The sequence below is a fragment of the Pterocles gutturalis genome, unplaced genomic scaffold (genome assembly GCF_000699245.1).
Source record: "Pterocles gutturalis isolate BGI_N339 unplaced genomic scaffold, ASM69924v1 scaffold42882, whole genome shotgun sequence".
Taxonomy (NCBI): domain Eukaryota; kingdom Metazoa; phylum Chordata; class Aves; order Pterocliformes; family Pteroclidae; genus Pterocles; species Pterocles gutturalis.
This window is the reverse complement of record NW_010114313.1, coordinates 1,093-17,047: the sequence shown is the minus strand read 5'-3', so window position 1 is coordinate 17,047 and position 15,955 is coordinate 1,093. Positions and strand designations below refer to the sequence as shown.

At 36.3% G+C, this 15,955-nt stretch overlaps 1 protein-coding gene across 1 annotated transcript in view; it reads left to right on the top strand.

Annotated features, from left to right (window-relative positions):
• Positions 1-13,460, top strand: part of APOO (apolipoprotein O) — a gene marked incomplete at both ends in the record, with an annotated part of 17,249 nt that extends 3,789 nt beyond the window's left edge. Inside the window, 4 exons of the mRNA XM_010074787.1 lie at positions 2,613-2,667; positions 3,727-3,822; positions 6,619-6,710; positions 13,353-13,460. Coding sequence (XP_010073089.1) covers positions 2,613-2,667; positions 3,727-3,822; positions 6,619-6,710; positions 13,353-13,460 — 351 coding nt within the window. The remainder of the gene's footprint in view (positions 1-2,612; positions 2,668-3,726; positions 3,823-6,618; positions 6,711-13,352) is intronic.
• Between the last annotated feature and the right edge of the window lie 2,495 nt (positions 13,461-15,955).

Here is a 15,955-nt window from a genome sequence, read left to right as displayed (position 1 = left end):
AACTGGGATTTTGTTTTTAGACACAGAATTAATAGATAGCAACAAAGTAAAAGTTAGTAGCTGTACAAGGGTTTTTGCAAAATGCTACATGACTTAACATTTTCCACAATTCAAGTCATAATATTTACCCCCTCCTCACACATAATCAGTTATTTCTTTCTGCTAATTTGCTGAACTAAACCCTTGCTTTTTCACATTTTTCTTTAATCTGTCCAAAAGAATTAAAAGAAAATTAACTAAAGCTTAGAATTGCTGTCTGAAATAATCTTTAAGCTTAAAGATATCAAGGGATATCTGGATTTGGTACTGTCCTGTGTCTGAGGAGGACAGGAGAGTGATTAAATTTGCATTTTCCATGCTCAAGGAGAATGCCTTAAATTATCAAGCACTGTGTTTAGGAACAGTGATACCGAGTTGTCCTCACTGCAGCTGTGACGAAACACAACTTTGCAGAAATTAAATTAATATTTGCTGAACGGGAATGTTGAGGGAAGGAGCGCAGCTCTCTGGAAGAGAGAAAATCCCAGGTCACTAGTAGTGGAAAGCCTGGCCCCAGACCTTACCCCAAAACTTCCTTTTATTAGGTAGCGTATTTATACTGAACAGTCATTAAATACAGGAGTAGTCTTTGGAACACAGAGGAAAACCAAGATCTTTGTAATCAAGGCCTATGTTATTGATATTAGACTGCAGAGTCATATGATGGTTCTCCTGTTCTTTCCTGACTCAGCAAATGTTGACACTTACTTTTGAAGCAAGAGCATCCTTGTCATATGGTTGCCTCTTGGCAACCTTAGGTGTTTCTCTGCTTTGCACTCGGGCTGTTGTAAATCCTCTTATGCTGTTCTTCCAGTTCTGTATAGACAGAGCAAAGCTTTTCAGATCAGGGTGTCCTTTGTGCCTTGAAGTTCTGTGTTGTAGTACTAGCCTTTAACAGTATAGAAACATTTTTTTCAGAAATACTCAGGGTTACTCAGTCTAGTGATGTGTTTCTGAAGTGTCGTCAGGAGGATTACTGACTTCAGTTTTGAAGGAGAACGGGGATTTTCCACATGATGGTTAGAGATCTGACCTCCTAAACGCATGGGTTCTGTTTGGTTGCCTGTGGCAACCATAACTGGGAATGAAATTTGAGATGAGGTTAGTTGCCCAGTTGAACTGATTGCAGGTAAGCCTTGAACAGTACTTTGTGTCTCACTGGCCTGTTGTCTTCCTATTTGCTTTATTTTTTGTCTGTGTGGTGGTCATTTACGTAAGATGTGCTTTCCTGCTCACACACAGCAAGCCATTTCCTGAGAGTGGTTTACTAAATCATTTTATGAAGTGGGCATGTAAGCTTTATGAGTTTGGGATCATCTCACTTGCTTAATTGTAGTCAGAGATGGTTTTGGTTCTCCTCGCACTCTCAGTGTTAAACAAAATAACATTTTAGGTGTCTCTCAGTTGTCTTTAAAATTAAAAACATAACCAGGGACAATGAGAATGAAATTGGTTATGTTCATATATCCATTTTACTTTTTCAAAATTGCTTGCTTATCTGTAGTGGAAAGTCAGTTCAAAGCACAGATGTAGAAATGAGCCAGTTATGTGTGAGCTGTGACAAGATCAGAATGACTTAGTCTTTGGGGTCTTTAGAGCATGTTCTTTTCTCGTTGACTTTTAATCAGATCAGCGTCCATTTAGAGTTATATTGTGTGTCACGTGCTAACACTTTTTTATGGCAAGTTGTTTTTTTAAGTCACTCTTGCCAGTGAGGAAATGAAAGTTCTAAAGATATTATTACCACACAGTATCCTAAACAAATGCTTTCACTTCTGCACAGATACAGCTCAAGTGGTACGGCAAGACCATTCTCTGCTTTAGCTTTGGACATACATGTTTATGAATTTGTTCCCTTGTTGATAGACAGTCTTAAACTGTCTCTCTGAAAGATTATTAATGTAATAACAAGTAGCAGCGTTGCTCTTATTGAGATTCTTTTTTTTCTACTTGAGTAAAAGGCAATGTGAATTATTTTATTTCCTGCGTATTCCTGCAGTGCTCTTTGTTGATTTACTTTGGACATTGTATGGTCATCTAATTTTCCAAGTCACCTCAAAAGTGCAGTTTTATTAGTCTAAGATAGTCTCTTGGAAAGTGGAATTTATCACTATGCAGCATGGGTCATGTACCCCTGTGAAGTGTTAGGAAGGAGTTTATTACAGTGTTGTATTTCCTTCCTTTGCATCTACTCAAGTATTTCTGTGATACCTGCATATACTGAGAAACCTCAGATTATTTTGAGTTTCAGCTACTTGATCAGGAGCTCAGTGAAATACTGAAGTCAACTTCTGTGATTTGAGGTAGTATATTTCATCTGTGTCCAAAGAGTACTTTGAGAAAAAGCTATATGTTATGCCAAGCATAATGTTGACCAAGCATAGTCCTGTAAATGAAGGATGGAAGTGGGAATAAAAAAAAAATAATTTTAGGGACGCAACCCAACACATTTTTTTCCTTTTTTTTTTTCTTTTAAATTTTTTATTTTCTTTGCCAAGTCAGTCACAATCTGTAGTTGGTATCTTACTTACTTGGTATCTATTTACTGTTTTCTTTTCTTTTTTTTTTTTTAGGATCTTTATGCCAAAGCTATACCCAAATTAGAAAAAGCTGTTGAGCATGGTAGAGGTAAATCAGTTTAGTTTTCTTAACTAGAAATTTAAAATGCAGGACTGTACTATATCTTTTGTTAAAAGGGAATTCTATTGAGAATTGTTATATATATAATTTCTAATGCATTTAAGACTACTGTATTTGCACTGTATATCTGTTAAATTTCCTTTGTAGGTCATTATGACACTATATTTCTAAACAATTAAAATCTGAGACCTGCATCTATGTCAACCAACGTTGCTAAAAATGACAGTTATATGGGAAAAGAAGGAAAAAAAACCTCACAGTTTATACCCAGCCAGTAGTATTTGCTTGACCCAGCCTAGTTACTGAAACTTCTTGCAATGTTTATTAGTTCTTGCAAGTGTTAGGTCTTTTGTTTGTAATGTTTAGCCTTCTCGTTTTTGTTTACTTCCTTGGATCTCCTAAAAATTTTGAATTAATCCGAAATAATTTGTATTTTTTTGTTTGTTTTGGGAACATCCTTTCATGCTTAGGCTCATCAGGACTGAGCACGGATCCTATCTAGAGCTCATTTCAGATACTGCATATCTTTTCTTTAAACTTAACAGTCTCAGTCTTTTGACCTCCATTGTATGGAAGATTTTTCATAGTTTTCCATGCCCCAATTGGACTCCCATCTTGGAGTGAGCTTTGTTTGTTCTGTGTCTTTCCTTTGTTCTGTGATTTGTTTTATGTTCAGTGTTTTACTGAAGCTAATTCTTGTTAATACGTAAATGTAAGAATCCATTTTGCAGAGGTTTTTATCATAATTTGAAAAAGATATAATTGAGATGCAAAAGAGCAAAACAAAACAGATGGCCCAGGATCAAAGGCAAAAGCTTCTAGGAAAATTGGTAAATACAATACGATGTTCAGTTTCATTCATGTGTCACTAGAGTAGATCTCAAAGGCTTTGAATTTTATGCCAGCAGATCTAAAATGTGCATGATAGTTAAATGTGTTTTGATAACTCTTTATGTTTTGTAACAATTGCCAGCATGTGTTGATAATTCCTTGTCACAAAAACACTTTCACATGACATTAAAGCACTTTGTTCTGACTTATTTTCAGAGGGCTATGAATTTCTCCGAAACCCTCCTGCTGGATTTTATCCAAGGCTTGGTGTGATAGGTTTTGCTGGAATCGTTGGATTGTTTCTTGCCAGAGGTAAGTGGGAACCTTTTGAACTGCTTATGTCATCATTTGGGATAAATAATTTATTTGTGGTTTTTTTGATACTAGTTTTTAATTGTGACGCATGAGATCTGACTTAACTGTACAAGCATGTTTCTACAATGTTGCTTCCATTATAAAGAAGCTTAATGTAAAAGGTGTATAATAACCATCAATTATTGTTTATGAATACTGTGTTTGTTACTGGAATCTAGTTTTTGATCTTTTCCAGTTCTAGCTTATAGCAAAAGTAGGAAAGGATTTTTCTTCTTTTACCCTAAAAAGTTCTTGATGACGTATGTCACTGTAGAAAACTACAGAGGAATAAACTAAAGTGAAATACAGAGGTTCCTGAACTGTGATACATGTACAATTAGTTAAATATTCAAGTTCCTTCAGAGTATTGTGTGTCCAGGCACAGAGCTGCTGCACGTGGTGATATTCAGTAAAAATACTTGTGGACTTTGGGTGTACTATAAATATATGCCATTTTGTGCTGCTGAAGTGTGATACAGTTAATTTCATCACACTAGTTGAAGAAACTAGTACATTTATGCTTTCATAGAAATAATTGTTATTTTAAGAAGTATTAATTATGAAAAATATTTTGTGCTTGTATTGATATATTCTTAATACAGTGAAACAAAGTATCACAATAAGAAAACTTGTAGGTAATGGAACTCTAAGGTTCTAGAATTTAAATACTAGTGAGGACTTGCTTTGGATAAAAAAGCCCCTTTGTGGCGCTTGTGTGTGTTAAACAAACTGTAAGTGTGTGCTTGGCTATGTACAAATGGAAGGCATTCTATGAATATATGCACTCCTCAAAATATTTAATTTTCCAGTGAAGATGATGAAAGCAGTACTTTGTTTTCCTAGCTTTTTTTTTTTTTAATGAAGATCAAGGTTTCCAGCTTCAGCCATGTGAATTTCTTCCTCTTCAGATTCCTGCTTCTCGAGTTATACAATTATGAATGAGATCAGTTTCCAGCCTTTATGACTGTAGCAAAGTTAGAGCTGGGGGGGAAGTACAGTCTTGGGGCTGAATCTGAAAGATTAGAGGGTCCTTAGTTTAATAAAAATAGAAATCCCTCATAATATAAATGTCTAATTTGTGAATGTGTTAGGATTGGAGCAGTATTTTTAAAATTGTTTGTCTGGTTGTTGTTTACAATACTGAATGTTATTTCCAGAAACTATTCAAACTGTAGAAGGACGTGTCCCTTAGTTTTGATGCTACAGAAAGTTAGAGCCAAATTTCCGCTTTTTTATCCCCTCCTACCTTGGTTTCACTGGAAAAATTGGCCTCTTGGAAGGTACAGATAAAATCTTCAAGGTCTAACCATAACACTTGAAGATACAGCTTCCCACTAAGTAGAAAGTATGGTATTCAGAGTTTAATCATGTGAATATTGTGCAGTTGTCCTCCTTGTTTTAAAATGCTTTTGACTATAATTTGTTCTAACCTTGTTGAGTAGTACTGGAATGGATATGAGAGTATTTCTAAACTTCCTTCTAATAGGAATCTCCAGCAGGTAGCAGCCTGCTGTAAGGCATTAATATCTTTAACTATTACATTTATTCCTAAAGTAATATTGTAGGCACACTGATAAGCTGTCAGTAAGGAAGATTTCCCCATTCCCAGAAATTAAAGCAAAAGTGTGATTTTTCTGGTTGTAAAGATGCAATGAAGCTTGCCTTTTCTGTGCTTTGTTATAGCTAACTGATACCAAGTGCCCTCTTCACAAGACTGGCAATGTCACTTTATGAATGTCTCTTGTTTAATGCCAAGTTTCTTGTCTCATCATGAGCATATGTTAGTGGAAGCGCTAAACACTTGTAATATGGATTTCCTCTTCAAACGTCTTTATTTTTTTTATAAAAAGCACATGTGGCTTTGTATATAGAACAGACTATTCTATGGGGAACAGGACTACTGCATCCTGACTTGTGTATGTCTGTTTTATGACCTTTTTTTTCTGCTGTACAACATGCTTTTCTCCTTTACCTGCTCCTTTTTGTGTTCCTTTCTGACTGGTTCAACTGCCCTGTAACTGATTCAGCATATTGGCTAGCCAGGATACACAGCCTGTGGCCAGCTGTGATAAGAGGATGAACTTTTCAGGCAGTTAAATTGTTTTAGGCTTGTATAATTGAACAGAGAGTTCAAATTGATTAAAATGTTCGAAATTTACTTGGGGATTGAGCAACAAGTGTGTAGCGTAATTGTAGGTACTTCAGTTTAAAAGTATTTTTAAATGCTTTGCAAATTGCTATAGTGAATCAAGAAAAATTATTCATAAGAGCAGTTGTGGAAGAATCAGTATTTGTGAATCAAGGTAAGTTATAAAATCTGTATTGGAACTTCTCTTGTTCTACTTGATGTATCAGAAGAATGCCATCCTAAGTGAATTTTTTCTTTTAGTTTAGAAAAGAGTATCATTTGGTATAATTCTCTTAAATACTTCTTAACTGTGGCTTTTACTTTGTTATTCAGTACTGAAATAAATTATGTATTACTGCAGTAAATATAGTTGTAATGTAATTTTCACTGTGGAGAGATGTTAATAGAAATATTCTATTAAAAAGGTTAAAAGAATAATTTCTCATCAGAGTAGTCATGTTTCATAAGAAACCAGTAGGACTGAACAAAAAATATGCTAATCTGTGTTTAATAAAATTGTTTTGGTTATGCAATAAAAGGTTAGGGCCATTCAGCTATCTTGGTTAATATACATGCTAACAATGTTTTGGGTTTGTTTTTGTTTTTTGGTTTTTTTTATGAAACAGGCTCAAAAATAAAGAAGCTAGTGTATCCCGCAGGTCTCATGGGTATTGGTGCCTCCATGTATTACCCTCAGCATGCGGTTGCTATTGGAAAGGTCAGTGATGATACCTTTCTTTGAAGAAGTGTCTTTTACTTTGATTGTTGCCTGCTACCTTCAAATTAACTGGTAATCCACTTTTAAAAGCCATGTCAGTGTACTTGGCACTTAACAAAATGATATAGTTATTTTGTCAAAGAACGTGCAGTGCAGGGTGAAAGGTGGTCAGATATTCTGTTTCTTTTAGTGACTTTTTTTTTTCTAACATCTGCAGTAGTGTCTTCAATCTGAGGAACATAATTTCCTTTCTGAATCTCTAACCTCAAGTAATTATAAATTAACATAAATATGCTTAGTAAGTGCAGTTTGCGTGTTTGCTTATGATACTAAGGAAGCCTGAAATATGTTGAGAGCAAAATGAAGCGGGGTTTGAAAAAATGGATTAAAAAGAAAAAAAGTGCTTCTATAGAGAAATCATAGAAACAACATTTTGAGATCAACATTGTTATTCAAGTTTTCTGCTTTTTGTTGGATAGAGTTTTAAGAAAGATAGCATGTGCGTTCTGGAATGGGGTAAGAATTCTGCTGCTTCTTGAATGCCTTTCCTATTTATGTATTTGTTGTTTCAGGCACATAAGAAACATGTTAACCTATAGTTGCTTAAGTGAGTTTCCTGTGAAAGAAAGAACTGAAGAGACCAGACAGTTGCTTATAACCCCTACTGATGTCACTTCCTGTGCCTTGCTGTTCATGCTTATTTGTACTGGCAGATTCCTCAGTTCTCCACCGCATTCTTTTTCAAATACAGCTTTTAACCACTCACATTGCACATATTTTAGTGTGTCAGAAATTCCCTGTGTCTCTCTCTTCAGGCTTTGGTAAATTGGCTATCTAGTTATTGGTGACTTCATAGAATCATAGAATGATTTGGGTTGGAAGGGACCTTAAAGATCATCGAGTTCCAACTCCCTGTCATGGGCAGGGACACCTCCCACTAGACCAGGTTGCTCAAAGCCTCATCCAGCCTTGCCTGGAACACCTCCAGGGATGGGGCATCCACAGCTTCTCTGGGCAACCAGTTCCAGTGTCTCACCACCCCCACAGTGAAAAATTTATTCCTAATATCCAACCTAAATCTACCCTCTTTCAGCTTAAAACCATTACCCCTTGTCCTGTCACTACACTCCCTGATAAAGAGTGCCTCCCCATCTCTCCTGTGGTCCCCCTATAAGTACCAGAAGGCTGCTATAGGGTCCTCCTGGAGCTTTCTGTTCTCTAGGCTGAACAACCTCAGCTGACTTGTGAATCACACTGAGATGTCATGATGAAAATATTATGTTCTCAAGAACATATGTTCTTTGAAAACTGAAAGGTCATTGATTTAGGGAGAGTCAAAAATGCTGTGTTTGAACTCTGCTAGCATGGTGATACCCTGATCTTTGATGGAATATTTTTTTAGTGCTGCCAGGACTTAGATGCTCTAAATACAGATAGTTCTGTTGACTTTTTCTTGGGAAGTGAAAATTATGCAAGTGTCAGGAAAAAAATGCATCAAAAAATTAAGGAGCTTAGGCATTTCTGTTGGAAACGGTGTATTGAAATTCTAGTTGCCTTCTGAACGGTGGAGTGGGAAGTAGTTGAATGGTGTTCAGACTGATGTTACTGTTTTTAAAGAAGCTCAGTTCAGTCTTAACTATGGATTTGCTACTAACAGCTTCACAATACCTTGTTTATTTTATGAAGACTTTGAAGTGCATGATTGCCCTTTGATTAATTCACAGATCCTAGTTTGACTCTAACTAAAAATGTGATATGAGACCATGAGCCTCAAACTTGATTGGAATAGGTTTAGTTTTGTTGTCTTGGTCAGGACACTAGACGTATGAGTTGGGAAACTTCTGTGGAGGGAGTTATATCCTAGATACTGTTTTGATTCCTCTATCTTTCTCATGCTTTGCTTTTCTTAAAGAAGCAAAGTTTTAAGCATCACATTTTATGTTCATTTTTTATGCTTTAATTTTTATGCTTTAATCTGAAACTGGAAGCGATTTCCTCTCTAGTAATTATTTTGAAGTGTTTAATAGACTTTTTAAAAAATTCTGTAAGCCAAGAAAGGGATGCCATCAGTACAAAGCTCACAGGACAGGTTAACAGAACAGTATAGGAAATATTCTGGAACATAAATTTAAATTTTTTTTATTCTTTATATTATGTTATTTTTATTTTTTTCTGCATTTGAGTACTCCATCACTGCTTTCTCATTTACAGTGGCATAGTTCCCCTTGTTTGTTAAACCTTCTGATTTGACCATACTTTAAAAAAAGTTTTGGGTGTGTTTTTTTTTTTTTTTCCTTCCCACCTTTATTAAAGACTTTCCATTGCAGAGTTGGAAGTAAACACAGCAAAATATATTTTCAGTTGAGGTACAACACTTGACCCATCTATCTGGAAGAAAACTTTTTCTTTATTTAAAATGTACGAGTTGCTAAGTGAAGTTACAGTAACAGAGTTCATCATTGGTAATAGGTAATTTTCAGATACTATTCATCTAACTGGAGATGGAAGACATGCACAGAGTAATTTCTTTTTCCTGCTTTGGTAGTCATTCTAATAAATCACAGACTTGGGATTTATTACGTCACTGCTAGTCTTACTTTAATTTGTGTAACTTTGAACAAATAGTCAGACCGTGTATGTGGTAAGGGAACTGAATTTAATACTAAAGTTTATTTTCAGGTGGAACTTCAGTGTTTTGGAATTGTATTACTTTCAGATAATTGTAGTAAATACAAAATATTTTGTATTTACTGTGGCTTATCTTCCATCTGGAAAAAACTTTCCATTATAAAGTTACTTAAATCTGTATCTTTATAATTAGAATTAATTTTTATTCCTTGTTATTAGAACTTCTTAAATATCCTGAAGTAGTGTGTATTATGCGTACCTTTTTCTTGAAAGAAGGAAAAGCTTCCTAATGCATAAATTTCTTTGACAAAAACATATATTATTTTAATGTCTTTTGAACCTGTACCTCATCCCCTGCCCAGTTCAGTCCTTAAGGCATGAACAGTTTAATAGCACAACTGAGAGCATGACACAATTACAGGAACTGTGGATTGAAAAGGAGGAGTTGGGGTCACTTGATCCACATTTACTGCAGAGTGAAATGCTTGTGAAATTGCACTTTGTTAACAATTTAAATGTAGAAAGGCCAGCAGATTCTCAGTTTAGTTTCTCAGCATGCAATGTCGGTCAAGTTCAACAGGGCCAAGTACAAGGTCAGGGCAATCCCAGGCACAAATACAGGCTGGGCAGAGAAGGATTGAGAGCAGCCCTGAGGAGAAGGACTTGCAGGGCGGGGTGGGGCTGGTTGATAGAAGCTCAACATGATCCAGCGATGTGCACTTGTAGCCCAGAACGCCAACTGTCTCCTGGGCTAATCAAAAGAAGCATGACCGGCAGGTTGAGGAAGGTGATTCTCCCCCTCTACTCTGCTCTTGTGAGACCCCAGCTGCCCAGCTGTGTCCAGCTCTGGGGCCCCCAATGTAAGAAGGACATGGACCTGTTGGAGGGAGTCCAGAGGAGAGCCATGAAGATGATCAGAGGGCTGGAGCATCTCCCATATGAGGACAGGCTGAGAGAGTTGGGGTTGTTCAGCCTGGAGAAGAAAAGGCTACGGGAGAGCCTATAGCAGCCTTCCAGTACTTCAAAGGGGCCTACAGGAGAGACGGGGAGGTACTCTTTATCAGGGAGTGTAGCGATAGGACAAGGGGTAATGGTTTTAAGCTGGAACAGGTTGCCCAGGGAAGCTGTGGATGCCCCATCCCTGGAGGTGTTCAAGGCCAGGCTGGATGAGGCTTTGAGCAACCTGGTCTAGTGGAGGGTGTCCCTGCCTGTGGCAGGGGGGTTGGAACTTGATGATTTGTAAGGTCACTTCCAACCCAAACCATTCTATGATTCTATGATAAAGAATTCCTAACCATAATTCTGCTCAGTAATCTTGACATATAACATATGATATAGCCAATATTATATGCTTATGGTCCTGTGTGGAATTACAATATGGGAGCTTGTTTATGTGCACATTAGGCCTTAGAGACTGCTGATGCTACCCTAGTAGTGCCTAGTAGCATTGTTTTTAGCCCAATGTCACTTTCAAATTATTTCAGCGTCCATGTTGAGAACTACTCAATTTGATTATTGAACTTGTTTGTTAAAATTTTAACATACAAACTTATAGTGTTGCATTGAACAGAGGCAGTATTTTAGCATGTTGTAATTTAATATAAACAAGCTGGAAGTTGTTATTTTGCAGAATTTAAGAATTCCAGATGACGGAATGGAAAAACTTGTCCCTCTTTGAGAGGAACTCTTTGTATGAATGTTTGAATGAACACTTTGAACAATTGAATGAACTGTTTGTATTATGAGTGTCCCTTTTACTTTTCCTGGGTGGAACTGCCACTCCCAAGAATAGTGGTGGCAACTGCAGTACTCACCTCCTTCCTCTTCAACTGCTCCATGAGAAAGAGAGGTATAAAACACAAACCTAAAGTATGACTCTAGTGTTGTGTTCATGAGAGGATGCATTGGATGGTTATAAAAATTTCTTGGCTATGTTCCTGTTGACCCTGTAATTTTCAGCTTACACTCTAGAACTGTATTTTTCAACCTATGCGAACTGTGAAGATGTGTGTGGGTCCCAGCTCCTGGGGAGTGTGTACAGTGTTGAAATATTGGTTGACTGTGGCAGACTGAACTATCTGGGTTGTTGCACCTTGTGTTGTAGCTACGTTACTCCAGTAACTTGAATTACCAGTTTCTCATTTACTGCAATTCATAATTCACTTGATTGTACGACTCCTATAGTAATACATTTAAGTTTGTACTGTTATGTATTTAGAGTGTTTTTAAGTATTTTAATGGAGCATTTTTAAGCAGGAACAAGAAATGGCTTATGGATAGTTGTTGTTTCTCATTTTGTGTTGATAGCTGTGTCCTTGGTAACATTATGGACAAAAAAAACCTCTCTATTGTGGTGGTTTTTCAGTCATGGTAGGTTTGTACTGCTTGCACAACTGATCACACTGTCTTTCCAGATGAGCCATAGGCTCCTCTGACTTTCAGAACTAGTTGGTTGAAGTACTCGAGAATGAACACTCTTGATACAGAAAAAGAAGATAACTCTCTATACTTGTAATGTTTGAATTGAGGGATTTTTGACATCAACACTTTAATCCCTGGAACAATTGGTGTGCTTTTTTCTGATGACCTTTGTCACCTTCAAATGTAGAGAAAACTCAGTGTATCATACTGACTTGTGTAAAACCAGAGTACAACTGTAATTGTCAAATGTGGTGACAAATATGTTAGCTCTTCGTATCTAAAACAGACTACATTTTGGATTTAGTTGTGACTTGGAAATGTAGTTGCTGATTTGGGTTTGTTTTCTTTTAGTTCTGATTATTAAGTAGCCTCTTCTGTAAGGTAGTAATGTGATCTCTGCCCAGAAGCACATCCTTTACCATTGTGGTACGTAACTGGTGTACTTAATTTTGTTCATATAAACAAAGGGAAGTGGTTCTTCACACCATGTGTGCCCAGCAGTAGAGGTCCTTGGCACAGGATGTTGTGGATGCTAAACATTTGTGTGGGGTCCAAGGGGAAGTGCGACAAGTTCAGAGGAGGGGAATTCCTTAGGCATTGTTATACACACAGAAATCACCTCTGGCTCAGGAAATCTCTGAGCAGCAAATTGTTGGAGACTGGAAGAAATTTTAAAAAGTCATTCAGAAACTGTTCCAGAAACAGCAGAAAACTGTTTCAGAAACATCCTTTATGCTTGCCCTGTCCTCATAGTTTTGGTTTTCCAGCTTTGCCTGCTGTGGGAGAAAGGGTGATACTGTCTTATGTCTTTATTTCATAAGTTTTTTAGTTTAATAGATGTCTAGATGGGCAGATTGTCCATTTTTGCTGTTCTTTTTTGTAAGAAAACTCATATTGATTTGAAAGTGAGTACTGACTTGAGCCTGAAGCTGTAAAAACCTAATACACTTGAGTTTTAAAGGATGCTATGAATATTACAGTTCCATATCATGGAAGGGGCAGGAGATACTCTTTTGTCTGACTTGGGGATTTTTCCTGTTGTAAAATGACCTGTTGGTGTAATATAGCAAACATCGTCTTTTGTAGGTGTCTTCTGTTTTGAGATTTGACAGCTGGTTATTCATTACAGCCATCTATCAACAAATTAGTTCTTTCTTCTAAATCGCAAATAAAAAGAAACAAAGGAGGACTCTTCTGTCAAAGCAGTGAAAATGTAAAATTGCAAAATAATGACTAAGTAGGGGATTTTTTGTCTTTAAACTGAGTATGGTCAAATTAAGAAATAATTTGCTTTATGTTAAACCTGTTGAACATGGAATACTAAGAAAACCAGAAATGTTTTAATGCAGCATCATTCCACCCCTTTTTATGCAAATATGTTTCCAGGTAGTCTTTAAGCAGTTTTTTGATAAGTGGTCTTTTGTTACTCCTCAGTTGTTTTTTTTTTCCCCAAGATGTTTATTAATGCTGTACACCCTGAACTTGAACAGGAAGATGTTAAAGATCTTGTGTTTTGAGACTTTTTCCACTTAAAAAAAAAAAGAATTTCCCAGATTATTAAGTTCCTGCTTTCTAATATCTTTTGTTTCAAAGGTTGCTGGTACACAGCTGTATGAGTGGAGTCTTCAGGGATATATTGCTGTAGAATCTCTTTGGAAGGATAATCCTAAGAAGAAGAAATCTGGGAAAAAAAATGATAAGGTAAGAAGTCTGAGGAACTTGATTTCTGAATTTACCACCGCATTTTCAAATAAAGAATATATGAACAATATTGTGTTTTTTTCCCACTGTCACTCAGCTTTTATTTCTGAAGACAAAGGTTTCATTCTGTCTTTCTAAGCTGTGGAAAAATATTAAGCTTATCTCAAGTTAAACTTTCAGAAATGCTGTTTGGAAGTTTTCTTGAGTATAATCTACTAAGTGTTTAATAGGAAAGTTGGGAGTATTGTGACTGGAATGCTAGAGATCAAGGCTCTTATGGTCTTGATTATTTTAAAAAAAAAATTTTTAAGAAAAATAATTTAATTTTACAAGCTCCAGCTTAAAAATCTGAAACAACTTTTTTCATTACATATCACCTTTTTGAAAGACAGAAAATACAATCTTGTTTCCAATTTATTCCCTTTTTCATTTTTTTTCTTTGAGTGTTCATGAATATTTGTTCTAGCATGATGATGTAATTGTGTGCTGCTCTATTAAACATTACTATCTAGTCATAAAAACAGCAATTTATAGGGATATGCAGTTCTTATGGATTTAGTCATAGATAACTAGCTGTGTGCTTTAATACTTAGAGACATTTTTTAGGAAACTTTGGTTTAATCAGTTCTCATCCAGAAGACTGCCAATAAATATTGAGTTTCTTTTGAATCTGCTTGGAAGTGAGCGTCCTGGTGAGCTACCAAGCACAGCCATTGCTGAAAGTTTCTGCTTTCTAAGATTTCCAATTGTTAAATGCTGTATAAGGGGTCAGACCAACATTCACGTATGTGATTTTTTTTTTTTTTAATTAGGGTAAGATTTGTCTTTATTTTCTGTTCTATGAGTCGCTTTTCTTTTTGGTGTGGCATTACTGCTCTGTGTTATGCTAAGCAGACTGATGTCTTGCCTTAGAGATGCCTGCATCTGATGACAGAGCAAATGCTAACATAATGGCTTTGTTTTCCAGAGTTTGGCAAACCCTGAGGTTTCTTTAAAACAGAATTTTTGAACTAACATTGCTTATACAACTAAGTGAATGTCTGCATGTTTATTGTTAGAGTGGAGCAGCTTTCCCTAATCCCCCTAGAGAGCATCAGTGATACAGTATGATTTCCTTGTGTACCTCACAGAGAAGGGAAGCCTTTTTTAGTTAATTTAAAGCTCAATATTTCAGGAAGTGTGCTCTTCCATGGTTATAGTTGTCAAAGTAGTTGCACTATATTTAAGTCATATTAATCAGTGTATATGAATGAATTCATCCTTGGTTTTGAGGTAGTGTTTGTTTTGGTATCTAACTATTTGCTTATATGTTTGTGTGTGTTAAAGCAGTGTACAGTAAGACTTTCAATTATTTTTAAATATATATATAATATGTATTTCTATATAAAACCACAGACTGGTCGAGGCTAGAAGGGACTTCTGGAGGTCATCTGGTCCAACCTCCTGCTCAAGTGGGGCAACCTAGAGCTGTTTGTCTCGGTCTGTGTCCAGTACTCATCCTGTGTTGGCCCTAGGTGCTTCAGTATAGCTCTTTGAATAAACAAAAGTTAGTTAATCATACTGTAGATGTATGTCAAAAAATAGGCAACATTCAAATATTTCAGAAAGACAAACTGACAGCATCAGTAAAAATTAGCTGAGCTTTTTATTTCATTGAGTCCCAGGCTTTCAAAAGGAAACATGTGGTTGTTATTGGAAGGCAAAAACTTTTGAAGCTTTCATCTTATTATAAGGCTTATTCAAGCACTTGTTACCTCAGCAGAAAAACAAAGGACATGCAAAATTGCAGAGACCGCTAAGTAAACACACTTCTTTCTCTTCCTCCTTGCAGAATCTTTAAATCACACCCCTTAGTTGCCAACATACTTTATTTGCACAAAGGAATGAAATGCCATTGAGTGGTTTCCTCTTAAAGTTAATCTAATTGATCAGATGTTGTGTTAACTGTTGCTATTTAACTTCATAGATTAGGCAAGATACAAAAATCCTGTGATGCAAGTGAAGAAGCACTGTGCACTTGATGAAATTGTCTGCATTTCAGATTCTCCGTGATCTCTTACCACTGGAGTATGGAGTATACAGCCTCATTGTTTCTTTGTCCTCTGAAGCTGTTAAAGAGAGGGTACTGGCTCCCTGGTGTCTAGAGAAGCTGAACAGCAATTGTAAAAAGTCACATGCCTTCCAAGTTTCTAGTATATGGACTGAAAAGTATTTCTAATGGAAGAAGTCTGCTCTGAAACTTCCTTTGGTCTATGTTGGTGAAGCAGTATAAAATACATAGTTGAGAATTTGGGGGGTTAGGGGTGAGTTTGGTTTTGTTGTTTTGTGTTTTTTTTTAAGATAGTGTTGTGATGTTCTGTCAGGATGTGGTCAGTCACAATTAATAATGAAAACCTCTATCTTTTTTTATACATATAAGCACTGGTGTGTCCGTAGCATGAGATGTGAGAGGTGAAGTCTACCCTAGAAAAACTTTTTCAGACTGTCTCTAATGC